A 26,656-nucleotide genomic window follows, 5' to 3' on the forward strand; every position below is an offset into this window, starting at 1 on the left:
AATATGATTTGTTGCTTGAATGTTATGCAAAGGCAGTAACTCTGTAGTGCCTGCAGATCCTCCTCTGTTTTGAAATAGGATTCTCAGATGTGAGAGTACTATGCCACTCCTACTGATTCCAGCTGAATGTGGCCTAGGCATTAAATATATGATTGTCCTTACGGAATCTGATCCAGCTGGACTATAGTCTGCTCCCTCCCAAATTCATGTAACAACAGCAGCAAGCCTGGTAGTTTTAGGGGTTCATTTATCCTTGTTTCTGAACGCATTGCTAGCAGGGCTGGCAGGAAGAGTGTTGAATGAGACATCTGAAGAACCTTAGTTGAAGTGTTTTTGTGATGAGTTTAAAAGCCCTTAAAGAAAAAAACAAAGCTTTCCTTCGTTTCTTTAATTTTTACAAAACAGCTAGGAAGGAGAGAATCAGACCCTTGTTTTGGACTCCCCTAAACTTCTCCCTTGTGTAGCTCATGATAGGGGATGTATACAGTTCCCAGGCTGAAACAGCAGCCTTTGATCTGTTCTTTATACTGATGTGAATAACAAAGTATACAATACTGGTAATGAAGCAGCCCTCTGACCTCACTCTCTGTTAAGGCTCTGTGTTCTAGTGTAGTTATTTAACAAGGTCCAAAGACTTCCTAGGAAGAGAAATGGATAAATGAAGGAATAACTTTTGCTTCTACCTGACAGACCCATACAAGAAAGGGTAAAATGAGTGGTATCCATCAGTGCTGACTTTCTGTGACTGGTTGTCCCAAGAAAGGGTCTTCAGCGTGGGTCCTTAAAGCCAAGCTTAACAGAACACTAAGCTCTCAGGGGTGTGCCAAACAATTGTCTTTGTTCTCTGCTCTGGGCTGTACATTTAGGAGCTGTTTACAGCCTTGCTCTTGGAAAGGCTGCTACACAACAGAATGCCTCAAGATACTCCTGAGAGTTTGGATTCTGGGTTTGTGTCTACAAAAAAAAAGTAACAGATAAATTAAAGGTATGAATGCTTAATACTCTGTGTGGCAGGGATTGAGGCTGGGGACTTGGAAAATGGCATGAAAACAAGTGCAAGACAGTGAGGTTCCCTGCTCTGGGCCCTCCTGTGTGGAGTGAGGGCTTCATGGCCAGGTTCTGCTCAGTGTTCTCACTCTGTGGCATGTTGCCAGCTTTGACTGTTTCTGGATGAAGACTGAATCCTACCGTGATGGTTGTGTAAACACAACTGTGTGATGAAAAAAGTGATCAAGCAGAATCATGTGATTTGGGGGATGTCAGACTGATGCTGCCTGTAGTAAGAGAAGAAATGGAAAATCAGTGTCATGGGCATCCTTTGTGCCCAGGCAGTTGGGAAGGCTGGGAATTGCCGGAGTACAGCAGAGCTAATGACACCATCTCCACATGTTCCTCCTACTTCCTGACAGTGACAACTTGCACTAGTCTTGGTCTTTGTGTAGGCAGACAGACCTGTGTTTCTGTGGCAGTGTAACCTAGTGAACAGAGCGCAGCGTGTTTTTGGGACAGCTTGCTGTTATCCTGCTATAATGATCTCCCCTAAGAGTTTGCTTGCTTCCTGTCTGTGCTGTAACAGAAAGCGGGGGACTGATTTGGTGGATTTTATCTTTGCAGCACCCACTGCAGTGTTACTGTCCTGGGTTTCAGCAGTAGCAGTCATTTTTCTCCTTAGTAGCTGGTGCTACTAAGGGCCAAGGACTTTCTGAGTCTCATGCTCTGCCAGGGAGGAGCATAAGCTGGGAGGAAGCAGAGACAGGACACCTGACCCTAACTAACCAAAGGGATATTCCGTAACACAGCACATCATGCCCAGTATTTAGGTACAGTCAGATGCTGACTGCATATCTGAAAGCCTCCACTGCAAGCCCAGTTCAGTATGGAGATAGTAAAATCTTCCAGGCTGTAAAGTTCCTTCTTCTCTTACATGTGTAGTTTCCAGTTTCCAAACTGTTTCACTTACATAGGTACAGACCATTTCAACTTTGCGTACCCTTTGGGGAGGGATGTCTGTGGAGTCTCAAAAACAAGACAAGAACAAAATTGGTCTCTAGACACCATCAAACTAATATAAACCACTTGTGCTGCCCCCTGGGTTTAGTGCTGGTCACAGCCTGGCTGGAGTGGAGAATCTGCACCTCTGGGACTGTAGTTCTTTAGGGCAATGACAGCTGTTGATAATCTTTTCTTTGCTCTCTCATTTGCTTTGAATCAGAGGTTCTTCAAACCTCTGTAACTTCAAACCTCTGTACAATTAGAGGGATTAAGGTGTCTTTTACAGCTGCATGTTGCTGGAGAGCAATATTCTGAACTCAAAATTAGACTGCATATATCTTGCTAACTGAGCTTATGCTTTATTTAGTAATTCCATAACACATTAGAGGAGTGGAGAAAACAATTATTTAAAATTATCATTCCTACTGCATTGTTGCTGTCAAGAGGCATCCTGGCAGGAACAGAGTTTGACTAGAAATGCACTTTGCAGGTATGTGTTTTGATTAGTACAAAGCAGTAGCTATGCAGTTCCCTTTTAGTGTCTGTTGGGCTGAGTTCTGCTTGCTAAAGGCTATGTGACACGGGAAGATGCCGGCTATGCACAAAGAAAAGGTAAGGAAAATAGTGCTGTACTTCCAAGCTATGTCTTCCTCTTAAAGAGTCCTTCAAGGATGTAGCAAAAAGCCAGGTAGTGATACTAGTATATTGTCCTGCTTTCTGAGTTACAGTTAATGCTGATAGGTGTGGAGCTAGAAAGCAGTTGCCTCGTATGCCCTACTCCTGCTCCTCTTTGAGCTGAAGAGAGGATGTTTGGATTCCCCTTTGGAGGCTCAGTGAAGTCCTGCTAGAGCTTCCAAAGTCTGCTCTTCAGGACTGCCTGTGGGCAGCAATAATGTTTACATGGGTAAGTTTGAAACCGGTGACTGCCCTTGTTTTCCAACTAAACTTGGGGTTTGTGGAGCATTGTGTTCTTGTTTTCATCCTTGGCTGTTTTGGCCTAAACAGCTCCATTGGACTAACCACACCAAGTGCCTCTGGTGTCCCTGTAAATCAGGAGAATTTGTAGGAGCTTTTGGCTACAGTCTGTGAGCAGCCTGCAGTGCTGTTTTGCTCTGGCATTTCCTGTTGTGTAGCAGAGCATGGGAATGATAAGATTATGTTTATAGCAGCAAACAGGAAGCTATTGTAAGCGACTCACTCTTGTATGTAGGAATAAGGAGAGAGACATGTATTAAAAAAAAGTAGCAAACAAACCCCACATGTGAACTGTGCTTACCACTTACCAAGAGGATGCAAGTGTGTGTCGTGGTTTAAGCCCAGCCAGTAACTCAGAATCACACAGCCGCTCGCTCAGTCCCCCGCTTCTTCCTCCCCCTGCTCCCAGAGGGATGGGGAGGAGAACTGAAAGAATGCAGCTTCCACAGGTTGAGATAAGAGCGGTCCAGTAACTAAAGTATAACACAAAACCACTACTGCTGCCACCAATAATAACAACAATGGTAAGGGAAATAACAAGGGAAGAGGATACAACCACTCACCACCCGCTGACCGATACCCAGCCTGACCCGAGCAGCGATCTAGCCTTTCTGGGTAACTGCCCCCAGTTTATATACTGGGCATGACGTGCTGTGGTATGGAATGCCTCTTTGGCTAGTTTGGGTCAGGTGTCCTGTTTCTGCTTCCTCCCAGCTTCCCCTCCTCCGTGGCAGAGCATGAGACTCAAAAAGTCCTTGGTCAGAGTAAACATTACTTAGTAACAACTAAAAACATTGGTGTTATCAGTGTTGTCCCCAGGCTGAGAGTCAAAAACACAGCACTGTGCCAGCCACCAAGAAGGAGAAAAATGACTGCTACTGCTGAACCGAGGACATTCCATGACACGTTAAAGGACTGGAAAAAAGAATTACTTAAAAATAAGTTTATCACTCCTACTGTGTTTTCTTTCAGTTCTGACTGTCAGTAGGCAAGCTGGCAGGAATTAAAACTCAAATTTGCTTTCCTAACAAGAAGACTTTGTATACAAAGTCCTGAATCCATTGAAGGGATGTGAAGTTGGGAAACGTCTTCAATACATAACATGCTTTTAGAAGTAATTTGTTTTACCCATCTTCTCTCTGTAGTTAGTTCTCATAAGATTATTTCTTTTCCTGTCTGAACTCATTTAACTGAAGGAAAGAAAATAGTAATTTAAAACTTTCCTGTCTGAGCAAGCTCATTCTGTGAGTAAAAAGGCCTTACTTTTGTGCCCCAGTAGAAAGTGACTGACAGCAAAAATCCCAACCAGCCAAACATGACAAACAAACCCAACCAGTTTAGCATTTCAGCACTTGGGCAGATTAGTGATCTTAATTATTTAAATTTTTTGTTTGTAAACATACTGTTTAGGTTTTGCTTAACAGATAAACTTCTGATTTAGTACTCGTTTTGCGCAAGAGGGGGATGTAGACCACGTAGGGTACTGTTCCCTATAAGTGGAGATCCAGACCAGCCTAAAGCACTGCAACAAAGAGCTGGGTTGGGCACCAGGAAAAACTTTATCCTATTGGGAATACATGCAGATTATCGAAGTAGTGGCACTGGGTTTTCAGCAAACCTGTTTGTCAAAGTACCCACAATGAAGGAAATAGGTGGTGTTGATCAGTTCAGCAGCTGCTCCAGGAAGGAATTACCTTGGTCAGTCTTTTAAGTGCCTAATATTAAGTAGGAAGATTCAAAGACGGGAAGAAATACGGTATTGCCTTGTTGGAGCATCTCTCTCTGAACTTGCAATTTTTTATATAAGCAATGGGATACCACTTTTCTTGTGTGTGAAATATTAACTGATAATGGTCTTTTGTTATATTCTATTAATTATTTGTAGTAATATACTATCTTCTGATAGGTAGGAGAGCTACTCTAACAGTAGTTAGACTACTCTAAGTGGGAAGTATTTACAGCAAACCTGACTCAAACATATCTTTATATTAGTCAAATCAGTCTGGTGTCTAGTTAGAAACACAAGTAAATCTGCTTTGTGGGTCACCATCCTCTTCACCACTATTTGTCTCAACTCTTGCTGTGTAAGAAAAGCCCGAGGAATTTTCCAAATTTCCCCTGCTCCTGCCACCAATCTTTGCCTTCAGTTACTGGCTTCCTTTCTCTCCCCACTCTTGAGATAAACGATTATCTCTCCGCTTAACAGCCTTGCCCCATGCTGCATCAGAGGCTCTGAGGGCTCTTGACGTTGTAGATCCCCAAGCAAGGGAACCTGGCCTTCTAAACGACTAATGAACTCCCCACTCCCACCCCCACCCCCCCACCTTTTTCAGCCCTCTCGATTCTGCCCCTCTGCGCTGTGGGGAAGCTTGACCAGGCTCCACACGATTTACAGGAGCAGTGCATTTGAACTTCTCCCTGCCGCAAGCGGGCGGCGAGGGAGGTAAAGAGGAAGAGAGGTAGTAGCTCTCCTGACCCGCCCGTTTCTCGGCTGCTTTGCATCTTCCTGTCGCTGCGGGTTGGCGTGGCCTCGAAACTTTCCCGCGGTGAGCGCCGTGCCCGAGGGAGGGAAGAGGCAGAAGGAGCGCTGCTGCTCCGGTGCCGGGGGGAGCAGTCCCGCGTCCCTCCCCATGAGCTGAAGTTTTGCGGAAGGCCCGGGCCGGGCCGGGCCGGGGTGGTGCCGCCGCCCCCCGCCCGCCCTCCCCCGTCACCGCTTGCCGGCGCGGCGCTCCGAGCTGGAGCTGTCCACAGAGGGAGGTGCTGAAGGCAGGGAGGAAGCAGAGGGACGCGGACATCTTCGCTCCCCTAATTTCCTCCCTGCCTTCTGCAGCCATTTTGCACCAGCAAAGCTGAAGGGAGGTGTAAGAGGGGAGGGAGCGGGTGGGCTGCGGAGGATGAAGGGAAGAGGGTAAAGAGTTTCGGAGAACGAAGAGGCAGCTATGGGAGATCCCGACTGGTACGTCTGCTAAGATTGGCTCACAGCAGCAGTTATCACCAGCACCATGGTGAAAAGGAAAAGCTCAGAGGGCCAGGAGCAGGAGAGCGGCCGTGGCATCCCTCTACCCATCCAGACCTTCCTCTGGAGGCAAACCAGGTGAGAGCAGCAAGCTCTGGGTACTTGGGATATAGCTGCAACAGGGCAGTGGAAGGGGGGGGGGGGGGGCGGGCCAGCTGCTGCCCAGTGGCAGGGAGGAAGCAGTTATTGCAGCTGCAACATGAAGGCATGAAATAAGCTGTTCTCTTTGCACTCAGTATATAGAGAGATCTGTGTGTATCAGGGATGGGGGAAGGACTGAAGGCAGCTTAACCTAGTGGCAGTCCCAGGCAGCTTCTTGATATGACTTTGAAACATCCGTGTGTATGTGTGTCTATGCACTTCTCCCCTCCTCACTGTCCCCTGTACTCTCTTTTCCTGTTCTCTCCCTCCCCACACTTGAGGACTTCTGGAGCTCTGGTACCAGAAGCAGCATCCCTCAGTGCTGCACCAGACTTGCAGCTTTGCTTGTATCTTTATTTGCTTATATCTTTATTTGCAGCCATCCTGGAACTGTAATCTATGCTTTGAGAGGTCAGCATGCAAACAGATACGTCAGAGTCTCACCTTATTTCATGGGGTTGGAAAGTAATGATGTGTGAGAGGCAGGCTGAATGTATGGCTGGGGCTGTATGTTCCCTGTGAATCCTGTGTGTCTCCTGTCTTAACAGAATTCTAAACTGAAAACATTGTGGGAGCTGAGGGGGAGGTTGGAAGGTTTGAAGGTTGTGGCTCTAATTTAAGGCCTCAGTCACAAAATCCTTTTATTCCACCTTTTGTGTCCTAAAAAAAAAACCCAACCAAAACCCCCAAGATAATGTTGTAATAAGGTGGCCTGATTATTTGTTTTTTTAAATATTTAACTCTGATCCCATTCTGGAGGGGAGTGATAGCAGAGTTTGGGTGTTCTCTACCTCTAGGGTACAGGCCTGCGTTTCGTCATAAGCTTTCCACATCAGTAACTGTGGAGGAAAATACATAATACTAAACTGGCAAATGGAGCTCTTGCTTAAAGCAGAGGCAAGGAGAAGTTCAGCAATATTTAATGCATTTTAAATGGGATATGTTGAAAATTTTACACTGGGGTGAAATGGATGAAAACTGCTGGGGGAAGATTTTATTCATGGGGAGCAGGACTTCTCTTGAGGGTGGATTAACTGCCTCTTGGGTGGGTACTTTTGCCTTCTAGAAAAGGTAACAGCGCTTTGTCAGATGTCATCAACAGGTATCTGAACATTATTATGGCCTTACGGCTTCCTTTACATTAAATTTCTCAGCCTTTTGCTAATCTGACATGAGAAAAATAACGAAGCAAAATCTGCACTCAAAGTATTGGATCTCTAATGCTTTTTTTCCTTTCCTTCAGTGCATTTTTAAGACCTAAGCTGGGGAAACAATATGAAGCATCCTGTGTGGTATGTACATGTTTCTCTTTTTCAACTCTTATGAGTAACTAACTTTTCATGCAACTTGATCTGACCATGGTGGCTGATCAGAAGCTTCTCGGCTTACACCAGAAGTGGATTTAGTCTATTCAACTTAATTTTGAACTTTTAATCACATGAAGGATTTGAAGTTGTTTCCCATCTAGAGAATTTGGATATCATGTGCATCTTGAGACACATAAAAAAAAAAAATTGATTTGGATATTATTAACTGAACTAATTAGTAATTAAATAAAGTAAATAATGGTATGGGCAGATTGAGCTATGACTATCTGGGTCTAAACTTGCAGTTCGTCTTGTGTGTATGTGCTTTCAGATTAGATTGACGTAATTTCAGTTTGCAATCACTGGAGTTCTTTCAGACTTAAAGTATTGAAAATCTGAACATTACTGACAGGCTTTAAACAATACTTTTACCATTGTGCAAGATGAAAATACCTCCTCTGCTGAAGGGAGTTTTGCTGGAAAACAGAGGGAGCATGTCTTAGCAGTGTAATTAAAGAGGGGTTATTATGCAGATACTATTAACTCTTATTTCTAACTGTATTTCAAATGAAACTTAAATCTACTTGTCTAAATGGAGGAGAAAAGGAAGGCATGCAGCAAGTTAAAGTAAGATGGGTGTCTAGGGAATTTTAAAGTTCCTTGAACTGTTGGTGATCTTTGGATTACTTAAAGTACATTAAGCAGTTGCAGCCAAACTTGACAGAGTGGAAAAACTTAGTCTGGACATGTATCTTAGTAGTTTAAGTACTTAGGTCTCTCTGCAGCAATTTTATGACTTCCTCCTCACAAGATATTAACCTGGTGAAGCTCTGGTTGCTACTGACTAATTTTCTTCTAAGAAATCCATGAATCTTTCAGGGTTCTTGCTAGATGCCAAATACTGGTATACAGGGCTGCTGGCTTACTGTGTTGGTGAGTAAAATGAATTGCAGTTCTGGCAGATGGAGCAAAAGGCATTATCACTGGTTTTTACCATTTTATATCAGGTTTATAACTCGTGCAGAAGATGGATTTTTTTGCCTTATAAACTTTACCAGGAGCCTCAGCAGTGTGCAGGAGCCATGCCTCGAAGCACCCACTACCTGAGGCTGTGGCCTGTCTGTGAGCTAATGTCTGTCTCTGTTGGGTAGAAGGACACAGCTTCCTTCTCTCTCTGTTCCTCATGAGGTACCTATCTGTATGTTGACTGTCTTGTGCTTCATGCTGTTCTGTTGGCATCAGGTCGTCTTCTGTGTTCCACAGGCTGATTCTAAAGCACCTTTCTTTTGTGCGCATGTATCAGAATTTACTAAGTGTAAAAACAAAACAAAAAGCCCAAACAAAGCAAAAAGCTACCAACCAACCAACCAACAGCAACCAAACAACAAAAAAAAAAACCTGAACTGCAAGACAGCATAAATCGCATGCTTCAGACAAGAGAAAGGGGGCTCTGGAAAAATGCATTTAATGAAGGACAAATCCATTTCCATCCCTGAGATGAAGGAGAACTTGATTCTCCTCTAATCCTTAACATAATCATTAAATTATGGTAGAAGGCTTTCAAAGGTGGGGCATAGTTTTGAGCAATTGATGAAATACAGCCTGAGCTGCTGCATCTGTCATCTTCTTTTACTTATCAGTTTCCTGTCCATGACAATGCACTGGAGTGCATTGGAGTGTTTGCCCACATCAAAATGCCTTCTGTAGTATCCAGTGGGGTAGTAGAGTGCAGCGTGCATGGGTGAGACAGGGTTTCTGGAACTTGACAGGTAGTTGGCTTGTCTTCTGAAACATCAAGCTCATTATCTAACACCGCTGTGTTGACTAGTGTGCCTAAAAATACTGTGCATCTGCTGTATGAGCTGTCTTTTTTAAATTCTCCAGCCAGAATTGTTCTAGGCATGTCTATAGGCTGTTAACTGTCTGACAATGCATATGACACAATATTGTGCAGCATTCTATTATTATTCTTGGCTCTAAACTTGCTGCAGTAGAAGTTGCTGCATATTGTGCATTGAGGAAGCAGATGCTGGAGGCCTAGATTCAATGAGAACAGCGTCTGGTCTGCAAGAGCAGATTTCATTGCTGCTTAGAGCTTTGCTTTATGACATAATACTTGAGGGAAAATCTGGCCCTGAAAATCTGAACAATTGCACTGACTTCAACTGGACTATGAAAAATAACCTTTAATCTGGAGATAAATACCCTCTCCCCACCCTGCATTGTCTTACACTGTCTAAATGGTCTTATCCCTCAGTATGGACTCAATGTTCTTCCTTCTCCCATTCTGAAGTTGTTCTGCCCTGAAACCTGACATTGCTAATGTGTGTAAAACCTGTAAATGACCCCACGGGAATGAAAACAGTCCTGTATCAAGCCAAGGCTTTTTTTTTTTTTTTTGTGAGGATAAATGGACTCAAGGATATGTTTTAAATTCTTTTACTCTGGATTGCACTGGACATGGAAGAATCCAAATGTTTCTGGGAGCATCCTATAAATTCAGAGTTTACCTCTTTTCTGTTTTTTTTCTTTTTTTACTTGTTTTTTGCAAATGTAGTAATATGTTTTGTTGTTATGAATGATCAAAGGATAGATATGGAACAGATCTTAAAAATGTGCCACCGTTATTTTATCTAGCCAATGGATGTGGTTGCAGAAAATTGATTTTTTTTCTGAACATGGGAATTTTCTGTAAATAAAGTGCTTGGCATCTGTGTTTCATTGCTTTTCACTGTTAGCGCTATTACTATGTTTAGTGAACAATGAAGCCTTACCACCGCTGTGCTATGAACCCCTAGATTAATGTTTTAGATCTTTCCAGGAACTCTTCCCTACGCAAAGGACCTTCCTCAGACTAAATACTTCCTACCTGCATTTCAAGTTCTTTCCAGTCTGAAGTGACTTTAGCAATGGTCTCTGCTTTCCACCGTGATGCAGCCTGAACTTTGGAAGAACAGGGTAATAAAGTTCCCTCTAAGGACAGAAGTCTGGTTCAGAAAGTACTAATAGTTTCTCTGTGTCTCTGCCAGGGCCCTGCTGTACATACAGCAGGCTAAGTACTGGGCCCTGCTCTAGGGTTGTTTCTCTGGAGGGTGCCTTCAGCTCATCTGGCACTCCTGAGAGCCATCCCTTCGTGTTCCCCCTATTCCTGGACTGATAAGAAGAATGGCAGGAGACTATTTCCTTCTATAGACAATGTGGTCCCCAGCAGATTGCTGTAAAGAGTGATTTGAAGCATCCTTTCCCTGGTAGATATATTATGCAATCCTAGTGTTAAGAAATACACATTGCTGCCAGCCTAATCCATGACACATTATTTTTGACTAATCCTCAGGAAGCCAGTGATTTTGTCCATGTGTTGCAGCTAATGCCCTCCAATTTTAGTAGCCATTGCACCTTAAAGGGAGTCTGTTGAGTTTGCTGACTAGAACCTGGGGGTTTTAGTAGGTGGACAGTGTGACTCTATACACATGTTAATGGTTGTTGGCAGCTTTGATGTTTATTGCCAGTATTTCTTCAGGTTCAGTTTGTGTTGCTAAATAGCTTAGTCTGCTATAAGCACACGAAATTCTGGTTACCCCCCAAATACATTTGGATAAATCATACAGTCCATCTCACCACCTCTTTGTCTATGCCTGGTGCTATTGGGGAGCTTCTGTCTTGGGTGGTAAGTACAGATAGATATGTGTTTCTCCTCCTCCATGCTGGCCAGATTGGAGCTGTTATGGGAATGCTGAAAAACCATAATAGTGCAGCACTATGCCTGCATTAGGGCATCCTGCCCTTGATAGAGGAGCTCATGTCTGCCCGCAGTAGCAAATGTGGCCATCACCTGAAACAAGTGTGCTGAGCTGCTGGGGTATGTAGAAGAGTGCATGTTAGCACTGGTTAGTATGCCATGCCTGGGAGTGACTGGTCAGATAGGAGAGCGGGGTCATGGCTGCTGCCCTGTCTGCTTTTCTTCTTTATAATGAAGTCTATTCTTAGTAACACCCCACCCCAGTTTCACAGGAAAAATCAGTATGATGGTGTGAAGGATAAGCTTTATGAATCTGGAGTGAGGGCATTTTAAGCATCCATTAGGTAGAGAATGCCAACAGTTACTTGTTTGCCCAGAGCTTGATAAAATTGGTTTAACAGCTTGTGAGCAAATAAGTAGCCAGGAGGCTAAGCTGGTATATGGCAGGGATGTGCATTGTCAGTAACGTATTTCTTCTCTTTAGGAACTTCACTGAAGGAATATAACTGCTTTTGTGACCTATAATGAGATCTTTGTGTCTGAACAGAGGAACAACTTACCAAAACAGTTGGAGCAACTAGCAATAAGAAACTTCCTTAGGGATTTCAAAGGCAGATAGTCTTATTTTGTGTTGCTTGAGGTGGAAGTAATGAACTTGCTGCAGCCATCAGCTCTTTTAAGTGTTCACAAAACCATTACGTCATGGCTCGACAAAAAATTTTGTACATCGATTATTTTTTGTGGCAGGGTGTGAAAACATTTCCTAAGGCCTATATACCTTTAATGGATTGCCTTTTATGTTACACTAAACTGAAAGAGCGTCTGTGTGTGAAAAGAATCTCCAGGTCTCAGCTCCACAGATATAGGCTTCATTAGCTCCTGTGACTTTCAACAGGGTTACTGCATGCCAGATTAATGCCCAGCACAACTGTTAGTCTTCCTTGATGTCAACATTTACTAATATACACGATGTTTGCTTTAATTCTGTTTTTATTACAGAAAGTATTTTGAGTGGCCCATTAATTTAGCCAAGTATGTCCATATGCCTGGTGAACTCTAGCTACAGTGTGTCTTTCAGGAAAGTATTACAAGCTGTGCTTACAGATCACAGGTTTTGAAAAGAGAGCATTCTATGTACTAGAAGGTATGTGCAGAAATAGATACACAGTGTCTTTTTCTTCTTTGTTCTTACTTTTAGTCTTTTGAAAGAGTTTTAGTAGAGAACAAGCTGCATGGCCTTTCTCCAGCTCTCTCTGAAGCCATCCAGAGCATTTCTCGCTGGGAACTCGTCCAAGCTGCGCTCCCGCATGTGCTGCACTGCACCGCCACATTGCTCTCCAACCGAAACAAGCTAGGTTAGTGCTCATGTGAGTCTGGTTTTACATTCCTGAAGTTATCAGTCAAAATATGACACAGTGAGGCTCAGGGTACCAACCTGTTCTAAATCCTAGAATCCCACTTAGTTCATTCTGTGGATTGCCCTTTCTTCATCTGTTTGTCTTTATAGCAGGGTAACCTGTGATAGCTTCCCCAGTAAAGCTTATGGTCTGATGAGCTGAAGAGTCAAAGCAGTTCAATAATAATTTGCTAGTTTCAGAGATAGTAGAACTAGCTTTAGCAAAAAACTGATTTACCCAGCAGGCATGGCCTTCTTGAGGGAATAGATGCTTCTTCCAAGTCATGCTGCAGTGGCCAGTTGCACCACGTACTTATTATATTTTCAGTTCTTTTTTATTTTTTTCTCTAATACTCTTTTTATTCATACCAATGCATGTGATTCTCAGCAGATAATTCAATTGGATAATAAGAATAGGGCTTACTTCGTTAGTCTTTCACTGATTTCAGCAGTGACTGCAGCAGGAATTTGCTTCATGAGACATGCCAGTAGGGAACATTAACAGAACACAGCTTGAGCACCTTGCAGTGCTCGCTTGCATTTCATCTTACTCATTAGAGTCAAACAGACAAGACTGTCGAGGTTGCATCTTTTAGAACCACTCTATGTCCACACATTCAGCTTTGCGACTGACATTTCATTGACTGAAGTGCAAATGCTGTGAAGTAAATGGAGACTTGTGAATTAGGAGGTTTCAGACATAGAGAAACACTATGCTGATACTTGTAATGATAGTATTCTAATTTTCCAGTGCTCATCAGGAAGTTGGATGGCCACTTTCCTTTGCAGTTCTGAAAGTCTCAGCAGTACCATTAGTGGAAACCCTGTGAGATAATGTGATGCATTTTTCCCATTCAGGACATCAGGATAAGCTTGGAGTAGCTGAAACAAAGCTTCTACACACTCTTCACTGGATGCTGCTGGAGGCCCCTCAGGACTGCAGCAATGACAGATTTGGAGGAGACAGAGGTTCTAGCTGGGGAGGGAGCAGTAGCGCCTTTATCCACCAGGCTGAAAATCAAGGATCACCAGGACATCCCCGGCCCAGCACCACGAATGATGAGGAGGAAAATAACAGAAGGAAGTTCTTCCAGAACTCCATGGCCACAGTGGAGCTTTTTGTGTTCCTCTTTGCTCCCCTTGTTCACAGGATTAAAGTGAGTGGAACACTGATGGGGTACATGTGCAGAGACAGATCTCAGCCAGAAAAGAATGATTTTGCCTTTGAGATTGTTATTTAATTCAGGCTCCACACTGGGAGACCACTAGAAATGTTTTAATAAGCTGGCCGAATACCACTGCTATCAGGAATACTTCCAGTGACATGAACAATCACTGCAGCATCAGGCAGACACAAAGGCAATAAATCTGAAGTGAGCCATTTTAATCCTTCTGGAATGACAAAGATCTGTGACCCTTGTGAAGTCTTTGGGATGCTGGAACTTGCAGAAAAGATTGTGAGCTTTAACTCTCTCCTGTGGTTCTCAGCCACTGGTTAGAAGGGCTTTGCTAGTTTTTCAGGGATTCCACCATGGGGCTGCCACTGTGATTTATTATTGTCATTACTAATCATCTTTATGCTAACTACCAGGAATGCATGATATTGGTACAAGCATGGCAGTGGCAAAAGCTATTGAGCATTCCCTTGCTCTGAAGCTGGAAGTAGGCTGCAGGCTTCCTGTCTGCTGAGGTCCCTCTGTTGGTTTTGGGCTGAGTGCATTGGGCTTTGCAGAGGGGTGTGATGAGGAGCATGCTCAGGCTCCTGCCTCTTGTCTTCAGTCTCTCTGGAGGGCTGCCTTTACATTTCCAGCTGGGCCTCAGAATAGAAACTGGCTCTGGAGAGTAGGTGCTTGGAAAAGGTCTGTAAAGTCATAAAGTGATGGAGGCTGTTAACTCTTTGAATCCTGCCTTGTGTGCTGCAACAGTTGAATTAGAAAGTACAGGAAATAAAAGGTAATCTTGGTTAAGGCAGGTGAAAGCAGGTCTGGAGAGCTAGGTGGTTTTTTTTTCTGCTTCTGCTGTTAAGTTCCTGTACAGTACTGCTCAATCCATTTAGCCCAAATTTTTCATACTTGTTTACTAGTTCACATTTTTTCTGTAAGCTGCAGGGCCATGACAGGAAGAAATGCTGAATTCTTCCCATTGCTACACATACAAATGTGGGCTGCCCTTTGAATAAATTAAATAAAACTGGAAGTAGACCCCAGCTGTTAGAGATCAGGTTTCCATTTTTTTAATATTAATCTTTCTGGGATGTAGTTTCCCGTTTAGAAGGTGGGATTAATAACAATATTTCCTGCTTACCTTGAAAATCTCTGAGATCTCTGAGATGCTGTAGTGATGAACATTGAAAAGCTCATGAAAATATTCCTATTTCTGTCACAAAAGCAGAGCTCAAAAATGATGAGGTAAATGAGGCATGTGACTGACTCACTAAGTCAGCGTTGTCCCCTCTGTGTTTCACAAAGGTAGAGGTCTCGGGGAAAGAATACTGGTCTGATCAGACAACCAAAGTAATGCGTGGACTCAAGGAAGATGATACGTATTTGCAGAGGCCAACCTAGATGATGGAATTCCTGACTTCTGAGAGGATCTTGAGTATTTAGCACTGAGCTTTTAAATGAGGCTTTTGGAGGCTGAAGGGGATGCATGTAATCCTTTAACTTAACAACTGTGTTGGCATGACACCAAAAGCTAGCAGTGCAAAGTAAAAATGCAGCTCGTTACTGCTACTACTTCCAAAAGCTTTGCAATGTGCTCCATAGTAAAAATAGTAATTAAAACCAGGCCTAGTTTATAACAAGGCTTGTGAGCTCATAAGGATAAGACAACACTGATGAAAAGTGGGGAATATTAAGGCTGGATGGAGAGCTACAAGCAGGAACCTTCAGCTTTTCATTTAGCTCTGAGACATGTGGAGCTATGTCAACAGGAAATGATGGTGCAGCTTGCAGCTGCAATTAGCCTGCCAGAACTGCTATTACCATGTTTGTTTGCTTTGTGGGGATAGCTGGACTATACCAACAGCAGTGTCTCCTAATGTAGATCTGTCCTTAGATCAAGTAAGTGCATACCTTGATCCCCCTAAGATTTACTTGTATACTAATTTACATGATTTCAGCTACTTATATACATGAAACAATGATAGCATAAGTGTAAGTAGTACCAATATCTCATGTATATACACACATATATATACACATAGCTCAGGTACTAGCAGTGCAAATAATAATGACATTATTGTATAGTGCTATTTCAGAGTAATTTGTACTCAAAAATGATGGAAAATTTGTAATCAAACTCAATTTCTAAGTAATGTTTTAATATTAGTATTCTTATTCTTTTGGGGCAAGAAGTTCAAGTGTCAGAGTGTAAATCCTAACGTCGAGATTGAATACTGTGGCTGTATATGGTCGGAAGGGGTGCTAAGACCTGTGCATCAGAGATACGACAGTCCTTTTAGACTGGAAACAAGATTCTTTCATGTGAGCTTGTGTGATACAACTTCTGTTTGTCTTCCTAGGAGTCAGACCTGACGTTTCGCTTGGCTAGTGGCCTTGTTATTTGGCAGCCTATGTGGGAACACAGGCAGCCTGAAGTTTCTGCCTTCAATGCCCTTGTAAAACCAATCAGGAACATTGTTACAGGTGGGTGACTTTGCTGTGGTAATGTGGCTCCTGAGGGCTGAGAAGCCTTTCCTTTGCCTGATGATGCCTTATGTTCTGTGACCATCCTATTTGAAGGAGTATGGTGATCCTGCAGGAAGTAGTCAAACTTTTGAGAGTAAAGTTGTTCCTCCTCAGAGTTAACTGACATTTGCATAAGAATTAAGTAGGAAATGAGAGAGAAATCACAAATAGGAAATGAGAAACTCTTCAGTAGAGTTATCATTTCCTGACAGCCTCATATCTCTGTTTCACCATATCTTCCTTAGTTGCTAAGAAGGGCAAAGGCAGTATCTATTTGCAGCCTGACACCTGTGGGGAAGGCCTTCCCAGGCTGGCCCTGGACAAAAATTAGCAGTGAAGAGTGCACAGTTGGCAGTGTAGGTTCTCCTCTTATCTAGAGTGTGAATTTCAGCATTTTATGAAATTAAACAAGGTAGTTTCAAGAAGCTCCAAAGAAGGCTTAGGTTGTGAATTCTTTTTTGCATACTAGAAGGGGTTGCTTTTTCTTCGTAATTCAGCCATAATGAGACTAGGGTTGCGTGCTTAGGCTTCCAAGCCTTTGTGTCTGGCCTAGTTCTAAAAAACCCTTTTTGCTTTTAAGTTTTTGACCATAGTTTTGCATAGTTCCTACAAGGTAGTGAATTGAAATTGAAACGCAGTGGATTGCTAGGCTTATTGCTGTAGCATTACTTGCTTGTTCTCAAAAGCATGGAGCTGGAATTTTCACAGTAGTTCGCCAAATCAGATTTTTCTGGTGGCAAGTCGTTTTGGATGTCATATTTTGTTCTGAAAGCTTTGTAGGTCTCTGGGACAGTCCAGAATTGAAAAAGAATCAAGTCTTTCAGATGATTTAAGCCCATCTTTGGTATCTAGCTGTTCCTCCTTTTGCTTCAATTTCTGGAATTCAAAAAATAAGATTTCAGCCCTGGAAAGTTTTGTCTGTTGTTTTTTTTTTCCATAGGTCTGGAGCATGGTCAGTAAATCCCTAAAGAATAATTTCAGGTGTAAAGTGAAACAAAAATACTCTTATGTTTTGAAAATGTTTTCAGCAGAACAAAAATAGAAATTGGAACGAGGTTCTTTATATCAATGAAGATTTTGTTGTCTCAAATTGGGTCAAAAAAGTTTCATTTACTTAAATTTTCCTTCAACGAATTAAAAAATTCTACTAAAGAAGATTCAAATTGTTTTGTTTAGAGTCAGTCTGATACTGAGTCACATCTGAACAGCTTGAGATGTGACAGGATTTCAAGGATTGTTATCCTGGCCTTTGTGATGCCCTTGTTCTGCTGGAGTATCGCTGATTAAACTTTCTGCATGTCATTCGTGTGTCTCCTGTGGTGAAGGCATTTGTCAAATTGGAAATCACGATACGTTCTGAGAGATGTAACCTAGAAAAGGAGTGTAATGTCTGTAAAAATAACAGGAGGAAGAGCTCCAAAATAAAAGGCTCTAGTATGCATAGGAAAACACTGTTGCCAAATGGATTTAGGATAAAAATTTATATTCAAATTTAATTAAAAAAAAAAAATCAGCAGATAAGATGGTGACAACAAAACTGAAAGGATTGTGCAAAAATTAAACCAGTTCTTTATATGGCTGTAGCTAATGCCTAGGAAGTCAGGAGCAGAAAGGTGCTGCTTTGGGTTTGTTTTTGTTTTCTGGTTTATCCTTCAAGTGGTATGTTTTAATATTAGAGGTGATTCCTGAAATGTCCTCCTTTGCTGCCTTTTCTCAGCTAAAAGAAGTTCTCCTACCAACAATCAGAGTGTGACCTGTGAATCCCCTAATCTGGACAGTGGACATACCGAGGTAAGTTTTATGCTAAGGTTAGACAAGCTTGAATAAGGAGCTGAGGGAGGGGGGAAATTAATATTGAAACAGCACTTGGAGTTGCCATTCGAAAGTATTGCATCTCCAGAAGTTAACCGTTCTTCACAGTTCTTCTGAATGCTCTCCACCCTGTCTGCAGTGCAAGCAATGGGTATGGGGTATACATCTCAGGATCTCCTTGGCCTTATTCTGTCTTATGTGTTTTCTTGGGCAAGAGCCCTGTCTTACCCTGTGCCTGTACAATGCCTAGTACTGAGAAGCCCCAGGCTTGCTCAGTCTCTCCCTGGTATTACCATGGTACTATGGTATAAATAATAGTCATGTCCAAGTACAAATTGCAGTAAGAAAACTAATATGGAAGAGATAAATATATTTATATACCTATTTCCTTTTATTAAAACTATCCAAAGGGACTACAGGTGGTCTGTGAGACAACCCAGCCAGATTCTGTACCTCCAAAGGCCACTTTTTCAGCATGTCATCGTGGAAATTCCTTGGATGGAAGCATATCCTCCCAAACCTCTCAGGAGAGAGGTACTGCACATCCCAGGTATGAATCCCTTTAGCAGAAAGTTAGGCTGGTGTGACTCAATGGTGGAGATCACAAAAGTCCTTTGTCTTGAATCTGCTGTTGTCCATACACAACAAGGGTGCTGGGTGTTTATCTCAATTCAACAAGTCTCAGTTCTGGGTGATGAACAAGGTGGTGACACATGATACTCAATGTCACATTCATTGGAGAAATCTCTAGCTGGTCAGTTGGAACAGTTTCTTTGATATTTTCTAGTATGTTAGCTTCTTTTAATCAAAGACACTAAGAGATAAGGTGCAGGTTCAACTCTCCATTGGAGCCTGGATTCAGAATCGGGCAACTGGTATGATTTCTGGCTTCCTTCTGGTCAAGTTTCCTTTAGCAAAAGATTTTTGCAAGCCTTTCTCCATTGCTCTTATTATGCCTTCTCTGCATCCTGCTGCTTAGCTTGCTTTAGTATGCTGGCCCAAAGGAACAGACCAATGAAGAAGTGTAGCCACACATACTTCCTCCCAGCTTGCCCTGCAGAGCTCAGGCCATGCTTTTCCAGCATGGCGCTGATAAATTAACATCTTTTAATCTAGATTTGTGCACAGAAAGACAGAACCAGATTTTCGGTAGTGCCATAAAGTAAGTGAAGCTGATGAGTGTTTTCAGGGGGTGGAGAGGGAGGGAACCCTAGCTATATTTTTAGGTCCTTATGGATTTAGGAGTGTCATTTAAACCCCTCCTGAAAATTTTGGTCCAGTTGTTTATCTCTTTGGGGAAATGTCATATCCAAAGCACTGCAGTGTTTTATGAAATTGCTTCATTGCCGTGACAGAAGAAATGTGGGATGGAGTGGGTTTCTGGATATAGTCTAGGAAGGGCTCTGATTTCTCAAAAAGAGCTTTGGTGCACCCTTTCACTTTAAGACTCTGATCCCATCAGGAGGCTTCCCTAAGGATTTTTTATCAAGGCTGCTGTTAGTTCTGGGTCTTTATTTAATTTGTGTTAATGTGAGCTAGTAAAACTGAAGTTGGGGACAGAACTGTCTTTCTGTGTGTGAACACTACTGCTCAGAGTGCACAGCCATAAAAAAAAAATAAGCAGCCTTGTAAGAAGACAGAATCAGGTGATCAATTTGTCAGGCTAGTTCTGGTGGTTGCCATGGGGATGAAGCTTCAGACAGGCTTTGAAGAGAGCATCATTATGCCTCCTCATTTGCAGGACTCATTGATCAGTTAAAACTGTACAGGGAGCTTTGGTTGCCAGGCAACAGACAACTGGGGAACAAATGTTGTTTACTCTGCTTACCAACAGCCGCAGTATTCCTTTGTCCTTGGCCCCGGTTGAAGGAAGGCTGCCTTTCCACTCTCCCTGCAGTCACAGGCTGATCATATGAGCACTACATTTCCTTCTAAATGAAGTACAGAGTTTAATTTCTGGTTCCTCAGACACTTCCTGAGCAAATGGCTTCTTCCTCTGATCCTGGCTGATTATCCCTGCTCCACTTCTCCATTTACAGATGATACAGTTTAACACTGAGGCAAATAAAGCCACAACCCTTTATCCAGCTGCTGCTTTGAACACACTGTCTGGGAAATAGACTTTACAGGAAGGACTTCTGAGATAAGTATTTCATAAGGAGAACATGCCTTGCTCCAACCTGTGTGGTGCCTCAGGTTTGCCTGTGCTGCATACAGGGGAGCGTGAAAGGCTGTTTAGATTCAGAACTGATCTGTGTCCTCTAAAGAGACCGAGAGCAATGCATCTTCCTCTACAGTTGCCTGAGGTGGTAGCCTTTATTTCCTTTACTGAGATCCTTTGAGTACCCCAGCTGTCCTTATATTTTTTTACAGACCTCATCTATGTGACGCAATCTTGACTGTTACAAAACCAGTCTTCACATTAGGTTTATGGGGAAAACTTTATAGCATATATCTCTCTATCATGGTTTTCTCCTTCCTAATTCAGCTTTTCAGGGTTTTGTAACAGCTCATCTTAAAGTCATCAAACTTGTAACATTTTTGCCTTGAATACACTGGGGGAAGAAGCTTTGAATCTATAGATTGCAGATAGTGACATATGCTGACACAGACGGGCAGGTCTGCAGTCGCCAAGTGCCTTCAATATTGGCCTGTGTGGCTGGCAGCAAATCAGCTCCTGCAGGCTGGAGTTCTAGATGCATGCATTGCTTCAAGCACAGCCTTGCCACCTGCCCCCTTTTTCCAAGCATGTAATATGGAGCCGGGTTCATGTGATTCCAAATGGTGTCAAAGTTCATAGGCACTTGTTTATCCTTTGTCAGTTCTGTATCTGCTTTGGATGCACAGGACAGCTTTGTGGCACTGGGCAGTGATGCAGCAAAGCACTTAAGCATGCCTTTCACTTTAGGCACTTAGAGATTCCACTGGTCAGTATTGCTGCTTGTACCCCAATGCTCTGCTGGACTGTGGCCTTGGATGCCTCCGTTCAGAATGTGAAATGGGGGTGTCCTGCCAATGCTGTTTGCATGTTGTGTAGCAGAGTTGAGAGTAAAAATGGCTTTTAAAAAAACAGAAATACCTGATGTTCTTGTGATGATTCTGAAATGCCTGAGAATACAAATCATAGAAGTGCTGTTCATTTTTATAGAATCAAAAAATCACAGCAGTACTCAGCTCAGTGTGTTTCTAACACATTGAGTGGAAACATCTAAAATGGGTACTTTGGCAGGCAAAAAAAAAAAATAGACAAATCTCCAGAGTTCCTGCCCCACCCCCAGCATTTCACACCTTTTGCCATGTGATTCTCATTCCCTCCAACTCTCACTGCTACATTTCTGACAGATTGTCTTTTAACAGCTAGTGACTGTGCAGAGGGTAGGTCAGGCCAGTTGTACTCTGCTGACTGGGAGAGAAATGGTATCAAAAATAAGTAGTAAAAAAGTTGGGGCATTTCAGTGCAGTAAGATTGGCTTTGGAGACAGGCATGATTTTGATCAGAGCCTTGGACAACATGGTCTAGGGTGAGGTATCTCTGCCCATGACAGGGGTTGGAACTAGATGATTTTAAGGTCCTTTCCAACCCAAACTATTCTATGATTCCTTTAAAAATCTGAAATCCCTGGAGTCTCATTTCTGAGGCTTACTACAGATAGATATCTTGCTTTTGCATGCACTAACTTCTGCAATACTTAGGAAATTCCATACTAAAACCCATCAGGAAATGATACCACCTGAAAGGCAGAAAAATTATAATGAAGGCTTGAAAATGTTCCTGCACACCCTGGCAAAGAGTGTCTGTAACAGTTTACTTGTATAAGAATAAATTTAATTAGCTTAAAGGGTTAACTAATTTAGCTGCCCTGCCTGCTCCTTCTTAAGTAAGGCCTGACTTATACAAATGTAAATCATTCCTAAACATATATTACTAGTATCTGAACAGTAGAAGCTCAAGGGTTGTTTGTTTCCAGCTGAACAAATTACTCAGCCCAAGTGCTGAAGGCGTGCCTTTACACCACAGTTTAATAAAGCAAACCTGTTCAAGAAAACACTTAAGAAAGCATGTACTTGTGTCCTCTAGGGAGCTGAAAGCTAAATATCCACTTATGTGTCTTCAGTAATGCTTTCCTCAGTTGGGGCCTTAGTCCCAAAGGGTCAGTATCAAATATCCCTGCAAGCTCAAGCAGGCACAGCTGTGTGCACATCCTAGTGATTTCTGCAGGGATTGGCTTACGGCTCTTGATGGGTGCTTAAATTTTAGGCCTTTTAGTTGAGCTCTTGGGTCTTTAAGGGTGGACCAGTTTGAGTGCTAGGACAGAACTGGTTCCCAGCTATCCAAGAAAACTTTGTGATATCAAGCATGATCCCTTAAAGAAGAGCTGAACATTGTCGTGGTTTAAACCCAGTCAGCCATGAATCACGCAGTCGCTCTCTCACTCCCCCCTCTTTCCTTCCCCCTCTCCCAGAGGGATGGGGAGGAGAATCTAAAAGAATGCAACTCCCACAGATTGAGATAAGAACAGTTTAGTAACTAAGTTATAACACAAATCACTACTGCTACCACCAATAATAATAATGATAAAGGAAATAACAAGGGAAGAGAATACAACATCTCACCACCCACCAACCGATAACATCCCCCCCCCCCTCCCCTCCCCTCCCCCAGCCCAACTGAGCACCGACCAATACGTAGTGCAACCCTGCAGTGCCCTAGCCCTTCCAGGTAACTCTCAATTACATCCTGGGCATGATGTGCTGTGGTATGGAATACTTCTTTGGTCAGTTTGAGTCAGGTGTCCTGTCTCTGCTTCCTCCCGGCTTTCCCTCCTCCCTGGCAGAGCATGAGACTCAAAAAGTCCTTGGTCAGTCTAAACATTTGAGCAGTAACTAAAAACATCAGTGTTATCAGCACTGTTCCCAGGCCGAAAGTCAAAACCACAGCACTACACCAGCTACTAAAGAAGGAGAAAAATGACGGCTACTGCTGAGCCCAGGACAACATACAAACCTGACAGATCATTATTGAGTGGTTCTTTATTCAGAAAGCTGAGGAACCTGATGACTAACATTCTACTCCTACTCTTTGGAACAGGGTGTCCTTGGTGATCCCCCCATGCCAGAAGTCTCGCTATGCCACATACTTCGATGTAGCAGTGCTGCGCTGCCTGCTGCAGCCACATTGGTCCGAGGAGGGCACACAGTGGTCACTAATGTACTACCTGCAGAGGCTGAGGCATATGCTACAGGAAAAGCCAGAGAAACCACCTGAGCCAGAGGTCACTCCCTTACCAAGACCTCGCAGCAGCTCCATGGTGGCTGCTCCACCCTCTCTGGTGAATACCCACAAAACTCAGGTAAGCAGTTACCATCAGTAAGAAAATAGGAACTGTGGTGGTGCTGGGAAGTGATGGCTGGATAACTAGTGAAAAACACAACTTTGGTGTTTGTGAAACTGTAACTAGTGAAAAACACAACTTTGGTGTTAGTGAAACTGCCCAGAGGTCAGATATGTGCATCAGTTCAGAAGGAAACCCTGAGAACAATGAGATGTTTGGAGGCAGAATGTGATGCAGAGAGTCAGAGCTGGTGCCTGCTGAAAGTTCAAGGGTTGATTTAGGATAATTAATCTCAGGTGAACTGTGATAACATTAGTTTTTAATGTGAGAATATACTAATGTAGTTGTAAGAGGAAACCAGATTGCCTGTATGTTATGCTGTAATGCTCAGAACTCATTGAGCTTTGGTGTAACCCCTTGAAAGAGAGAAAAGGAATCACAGTTGGTAGAGCACTGAACACTCCAGGGTTAAAATACTGGAGTAGACTTTGCAAGCAGTGGCAGTGAGCAAAACCCCTCCTCATTGTTATGTCTTTTCCTGCTGTTCTTGCTGCATAACTTTTAGTTCTGTATTTGCCAACAAAACCTCTGTAGACAAACTGTCCTAATAGGTGTCAAGACTTGCTCTCTGTTCTGTTGGAAAAGGAACCCCAGGCTCCTGACCTTGGTACAGTAAAGATCTTCATGTTAGAGCTTAAATGTTTTTGGTTTGTGTAGCTCCCTTGTGTATTCCAGAGATAAAAAGGGGATGCTGCTGCAGTTTCATTTAATCTCCTTGTTGATTTGTGCTACTTTTAGGTTGTGCACTTTTCTCCTGTCATGTGGTCTTTTAACAGCAAATTCTGATTTAGTGAGTTGATGGAACTGCCTAACGGAATTTAATAGAGATGCTATTTTTGCAGTTCAATTTTATGCCATACCTCAAGTAAAAGGCTGTACCTTCTGTTAGTATTGCTGTCAAATGTCTGTCTTGAGTCAGAACTCTCAGAATTTTTGGTGTTTTTTTCTTAAAATCCTTGCTTTCAATATTGTAGAGCTCTGGCAGTTTTTGAGATGTCATTTTGTAAGGGAGAAGGGTAAAATATCTGTTCTGCATAGCCCAGATGCTTGTAAACCAGAAGACAAGCATAAGCAGTGTAAATATTAGTACTGTTATTTTTAAATCTTAGGGTTTTATAGGCATTCTTATGATTTTTATGGAGGGCTGGTGGTAACTTGTGGTTTTAAGGGCTTAGCAGCAGCAGTATTGTTTAAACTGTGTTATACTTTAGTGTCATTTCTATAAAATGGTGCCCATTTCATCCCTGTAAAAGCTTGACAAACCTCCATGGATTCCAGGTGTTATGAAATACTCTTCAGTCTTAATCTACATTTGCATGGAGATTTTATAGGGTTGCTGTGCATGTACAGAAAAGTCTTCCTTAATATCATCTCCTGGAGGGAGAATTGGAAGATATTGCTCCTTATGTGATTCGCTGTTTCCATACATCTACTGTCCTTTTACCCTTGCTCAGAAGAACCCAAATTCAGTTACTGGTGCAGCAGTGCAGTGGTTCTGAGCACAGTGGCAGAATGAATGGGATTGTTTTCCATAGGCACTGTTTGCAGTAGTTCTGGTTCTTTATATACTGTGAAAGGCTTCCCTCCTTTTACACACTTGGCTATTTCTTGCTTCTCCAGGCTGTTTCTCTTGCAAAAGGCTCCTTTACTTGGTTGCTGTTCGCTAACATTCTTCTGTTAAAGCCATTTGGCAATTCCACTGGGTACTTTGTAGCTGTTAACTTGAAGACTCTGTCCAGGGCATTCTTCCCACCAGGGCTAGGTTTGATTGCTTTTGGTAACCTCTGTGTCAGTCCTGTGTATTTTTACTGTACTTCATCAAATTGGAATTCTATTTAAAAGGGTTTCCATTTTGTTATGCAGAGCAGCTGTGATGGAGGAGTTGAAATGCTCTTCCACGTAGCTAAAATCTCAGCTCATGCCCTGCTGCTTTATAAATCTGAGGACTGAAAGCTGTGCAATGCATAGAGACACCGAGGCTGTCTTTCATCCCAGCCAGCTGTAGGGACTTGACTGCTGTTGTCAAATTCAGAGTCTTGTCACTCAAGGTTCTTTGCTTGTCAGAAGCAGGAATGCCACCTCCAGCTGGTTAAGATTTGTAATTTCTTTCTATCTATCTAACAATATACTTAAAGCCTGCTTTTTCTGTCTAGATCTTAAATTCCTAACATAGTCATCATTTCTGCTCAAAGATTGATCAATGACTTTTCAGAAATACCAGCACTCTCTGTTTCAGCAGGCTAGATTTAAAGTAGCAGGCAAAAGACAAAACCAGCTGCCTGCAAATCACATCAGGGGCCAGTAGATTTTTCTGGTAAATGAACATTCTTTTTATTGTTCTGCAGTTTATCAGCATTGCTTCCTGCATCTCCCTAAGCCTCAGCAAAACTCTCACATTTCTTCCTGGTTTCTGTGTGGCTGAAATCACATTTCAAATATGGGCTAAAGCAGCTGAGATTGAGAGAACTTGAGTATTGCCTAGTAAACTAGCAGCAAAGAATGCCAGCACTCCTTGTTGCATAGGAAAAGGAGTACTGGATGGAGTGTGAATGAAATAAATACTAGCTTCCTCTAGAATGTGACTTTAGTCTAAACATATTTCAGACCTGGCAGCATATGCTAAAGAAAGTCTGCATTGCACCTGTACACAGTGAATTCAGTATAAGGAATTCAGAATAAGTATATAGGAAGTGAAACCTTCAGAGGCTCACAAACCTCTGCACTAACATTGCAGGGGCAAAGAGCCAAAGCTTAAATTAAGCATAAGACCAATGCAGATGTAATGCTTGCTGCAATGCTAATATCAAGCCAAAAGTCTCAAGTGTAATAGCTTGAGAGTTGAGAGATATACTAATGAGCTGGTAGCCATACAGTCATGCAGAAGGAAGGCAAACCAAAACAGAAACAAGAAAACCTAGAGCAGCAGCCCCCAAACTGTTGTATTTTCATACCCATCTTACGCATACCATAATTGCCACATAGTCCCCTGCACAGAATAGCCACATCAGCCTTCAACAGGCATCCTAGCTTGATTCATTACAATACATCACAGACTACACTGTAGATTTAAGGTGATTCTGTAATTTGCTCTTCTAGTATTTGCTTGATACCTACCCTAAGCAGATTTCAGAACTGAGACTGGGTCTTCCTGTGTGTTTGTATGGCTTCTAATCCAGTAGCCCCTGATCCTTACTCT

At 42.6% G+C, this 26,656-nt stretch overlaps 1 protein-coding gene across 14 annotated transcripts in view; it reads left to right on the top strand.

Annotated features, from left to right (window-relative positions):
* Nucleotides 1-5,722: 5,722 nt before the first annotated feature.
* Nucleotides 5,723-26,656, top strand: part of UNC80 (unc-80 homolog, NALCN channel complex subunit) — a 120,246-nt gene continuing 99,312 nt past the window's right edge. For 8 of the 14 annotated variants that reach the window (XM_061458985.1, XM_061458939.1, XM_061458995.1 and 5 more), the window contains exons 1-8: nt 5,731-6,061; nt 7,368-7,416; nt 12,369-12,525; nt 13,425-13,723; nt 16,090-16,213; nt 17,973-18,046; nt 18,478-18,617; nt 23,157-23,418. In XM_061458985.1, the coding sequence (XP_061314969.1) occupies nt 5,970-6,061; nt 7,368-7,416; nt 12,369-12,525; nt 13,425-13,723; nt 16,090-16,213; nt 17,973-18,046; nt 18,478-18,617; nt 23,157-23,418 (1,197 nt within the window). In that variant the 5' untranslated portion in view covers nt 5,731-5,969. Of the gene's footprint in view, nt 6,062-7,367; nt 7,417-12,368; nt 12,526-13,424; nt 13,724-16,089; nt 16,214-17,972; nt 18,047-18,477; nt 18,618-23,156; nt 23,419-26,656 lie in introns of all 14 variants that reach the window. The other 6 variants (XM_061458904.1, XM_061458948.1, XM_061458912.1 and 3 more) reach the window with 2 other exon arrangements.

Source organism: Pezoporus flaviventris, unplaced genomic scaffold (assembly GCF_033815535.1).
Source record: "Pezoporus flaviventris isolate CSIRO_AGI_PZ_B2104156 unplaced genomic scaffold, CSIRO_AGI_Pfla_v1 ptg000001l, whole genome shotgun sequence".
Classification (NCBI taxonomy): domain Eukaryota; kingdom Metazoa; phylum Chordata; class Aves; order Psittaciformes; family Psittacidae; genus Pezoporus; species Pezoporus flaviventris.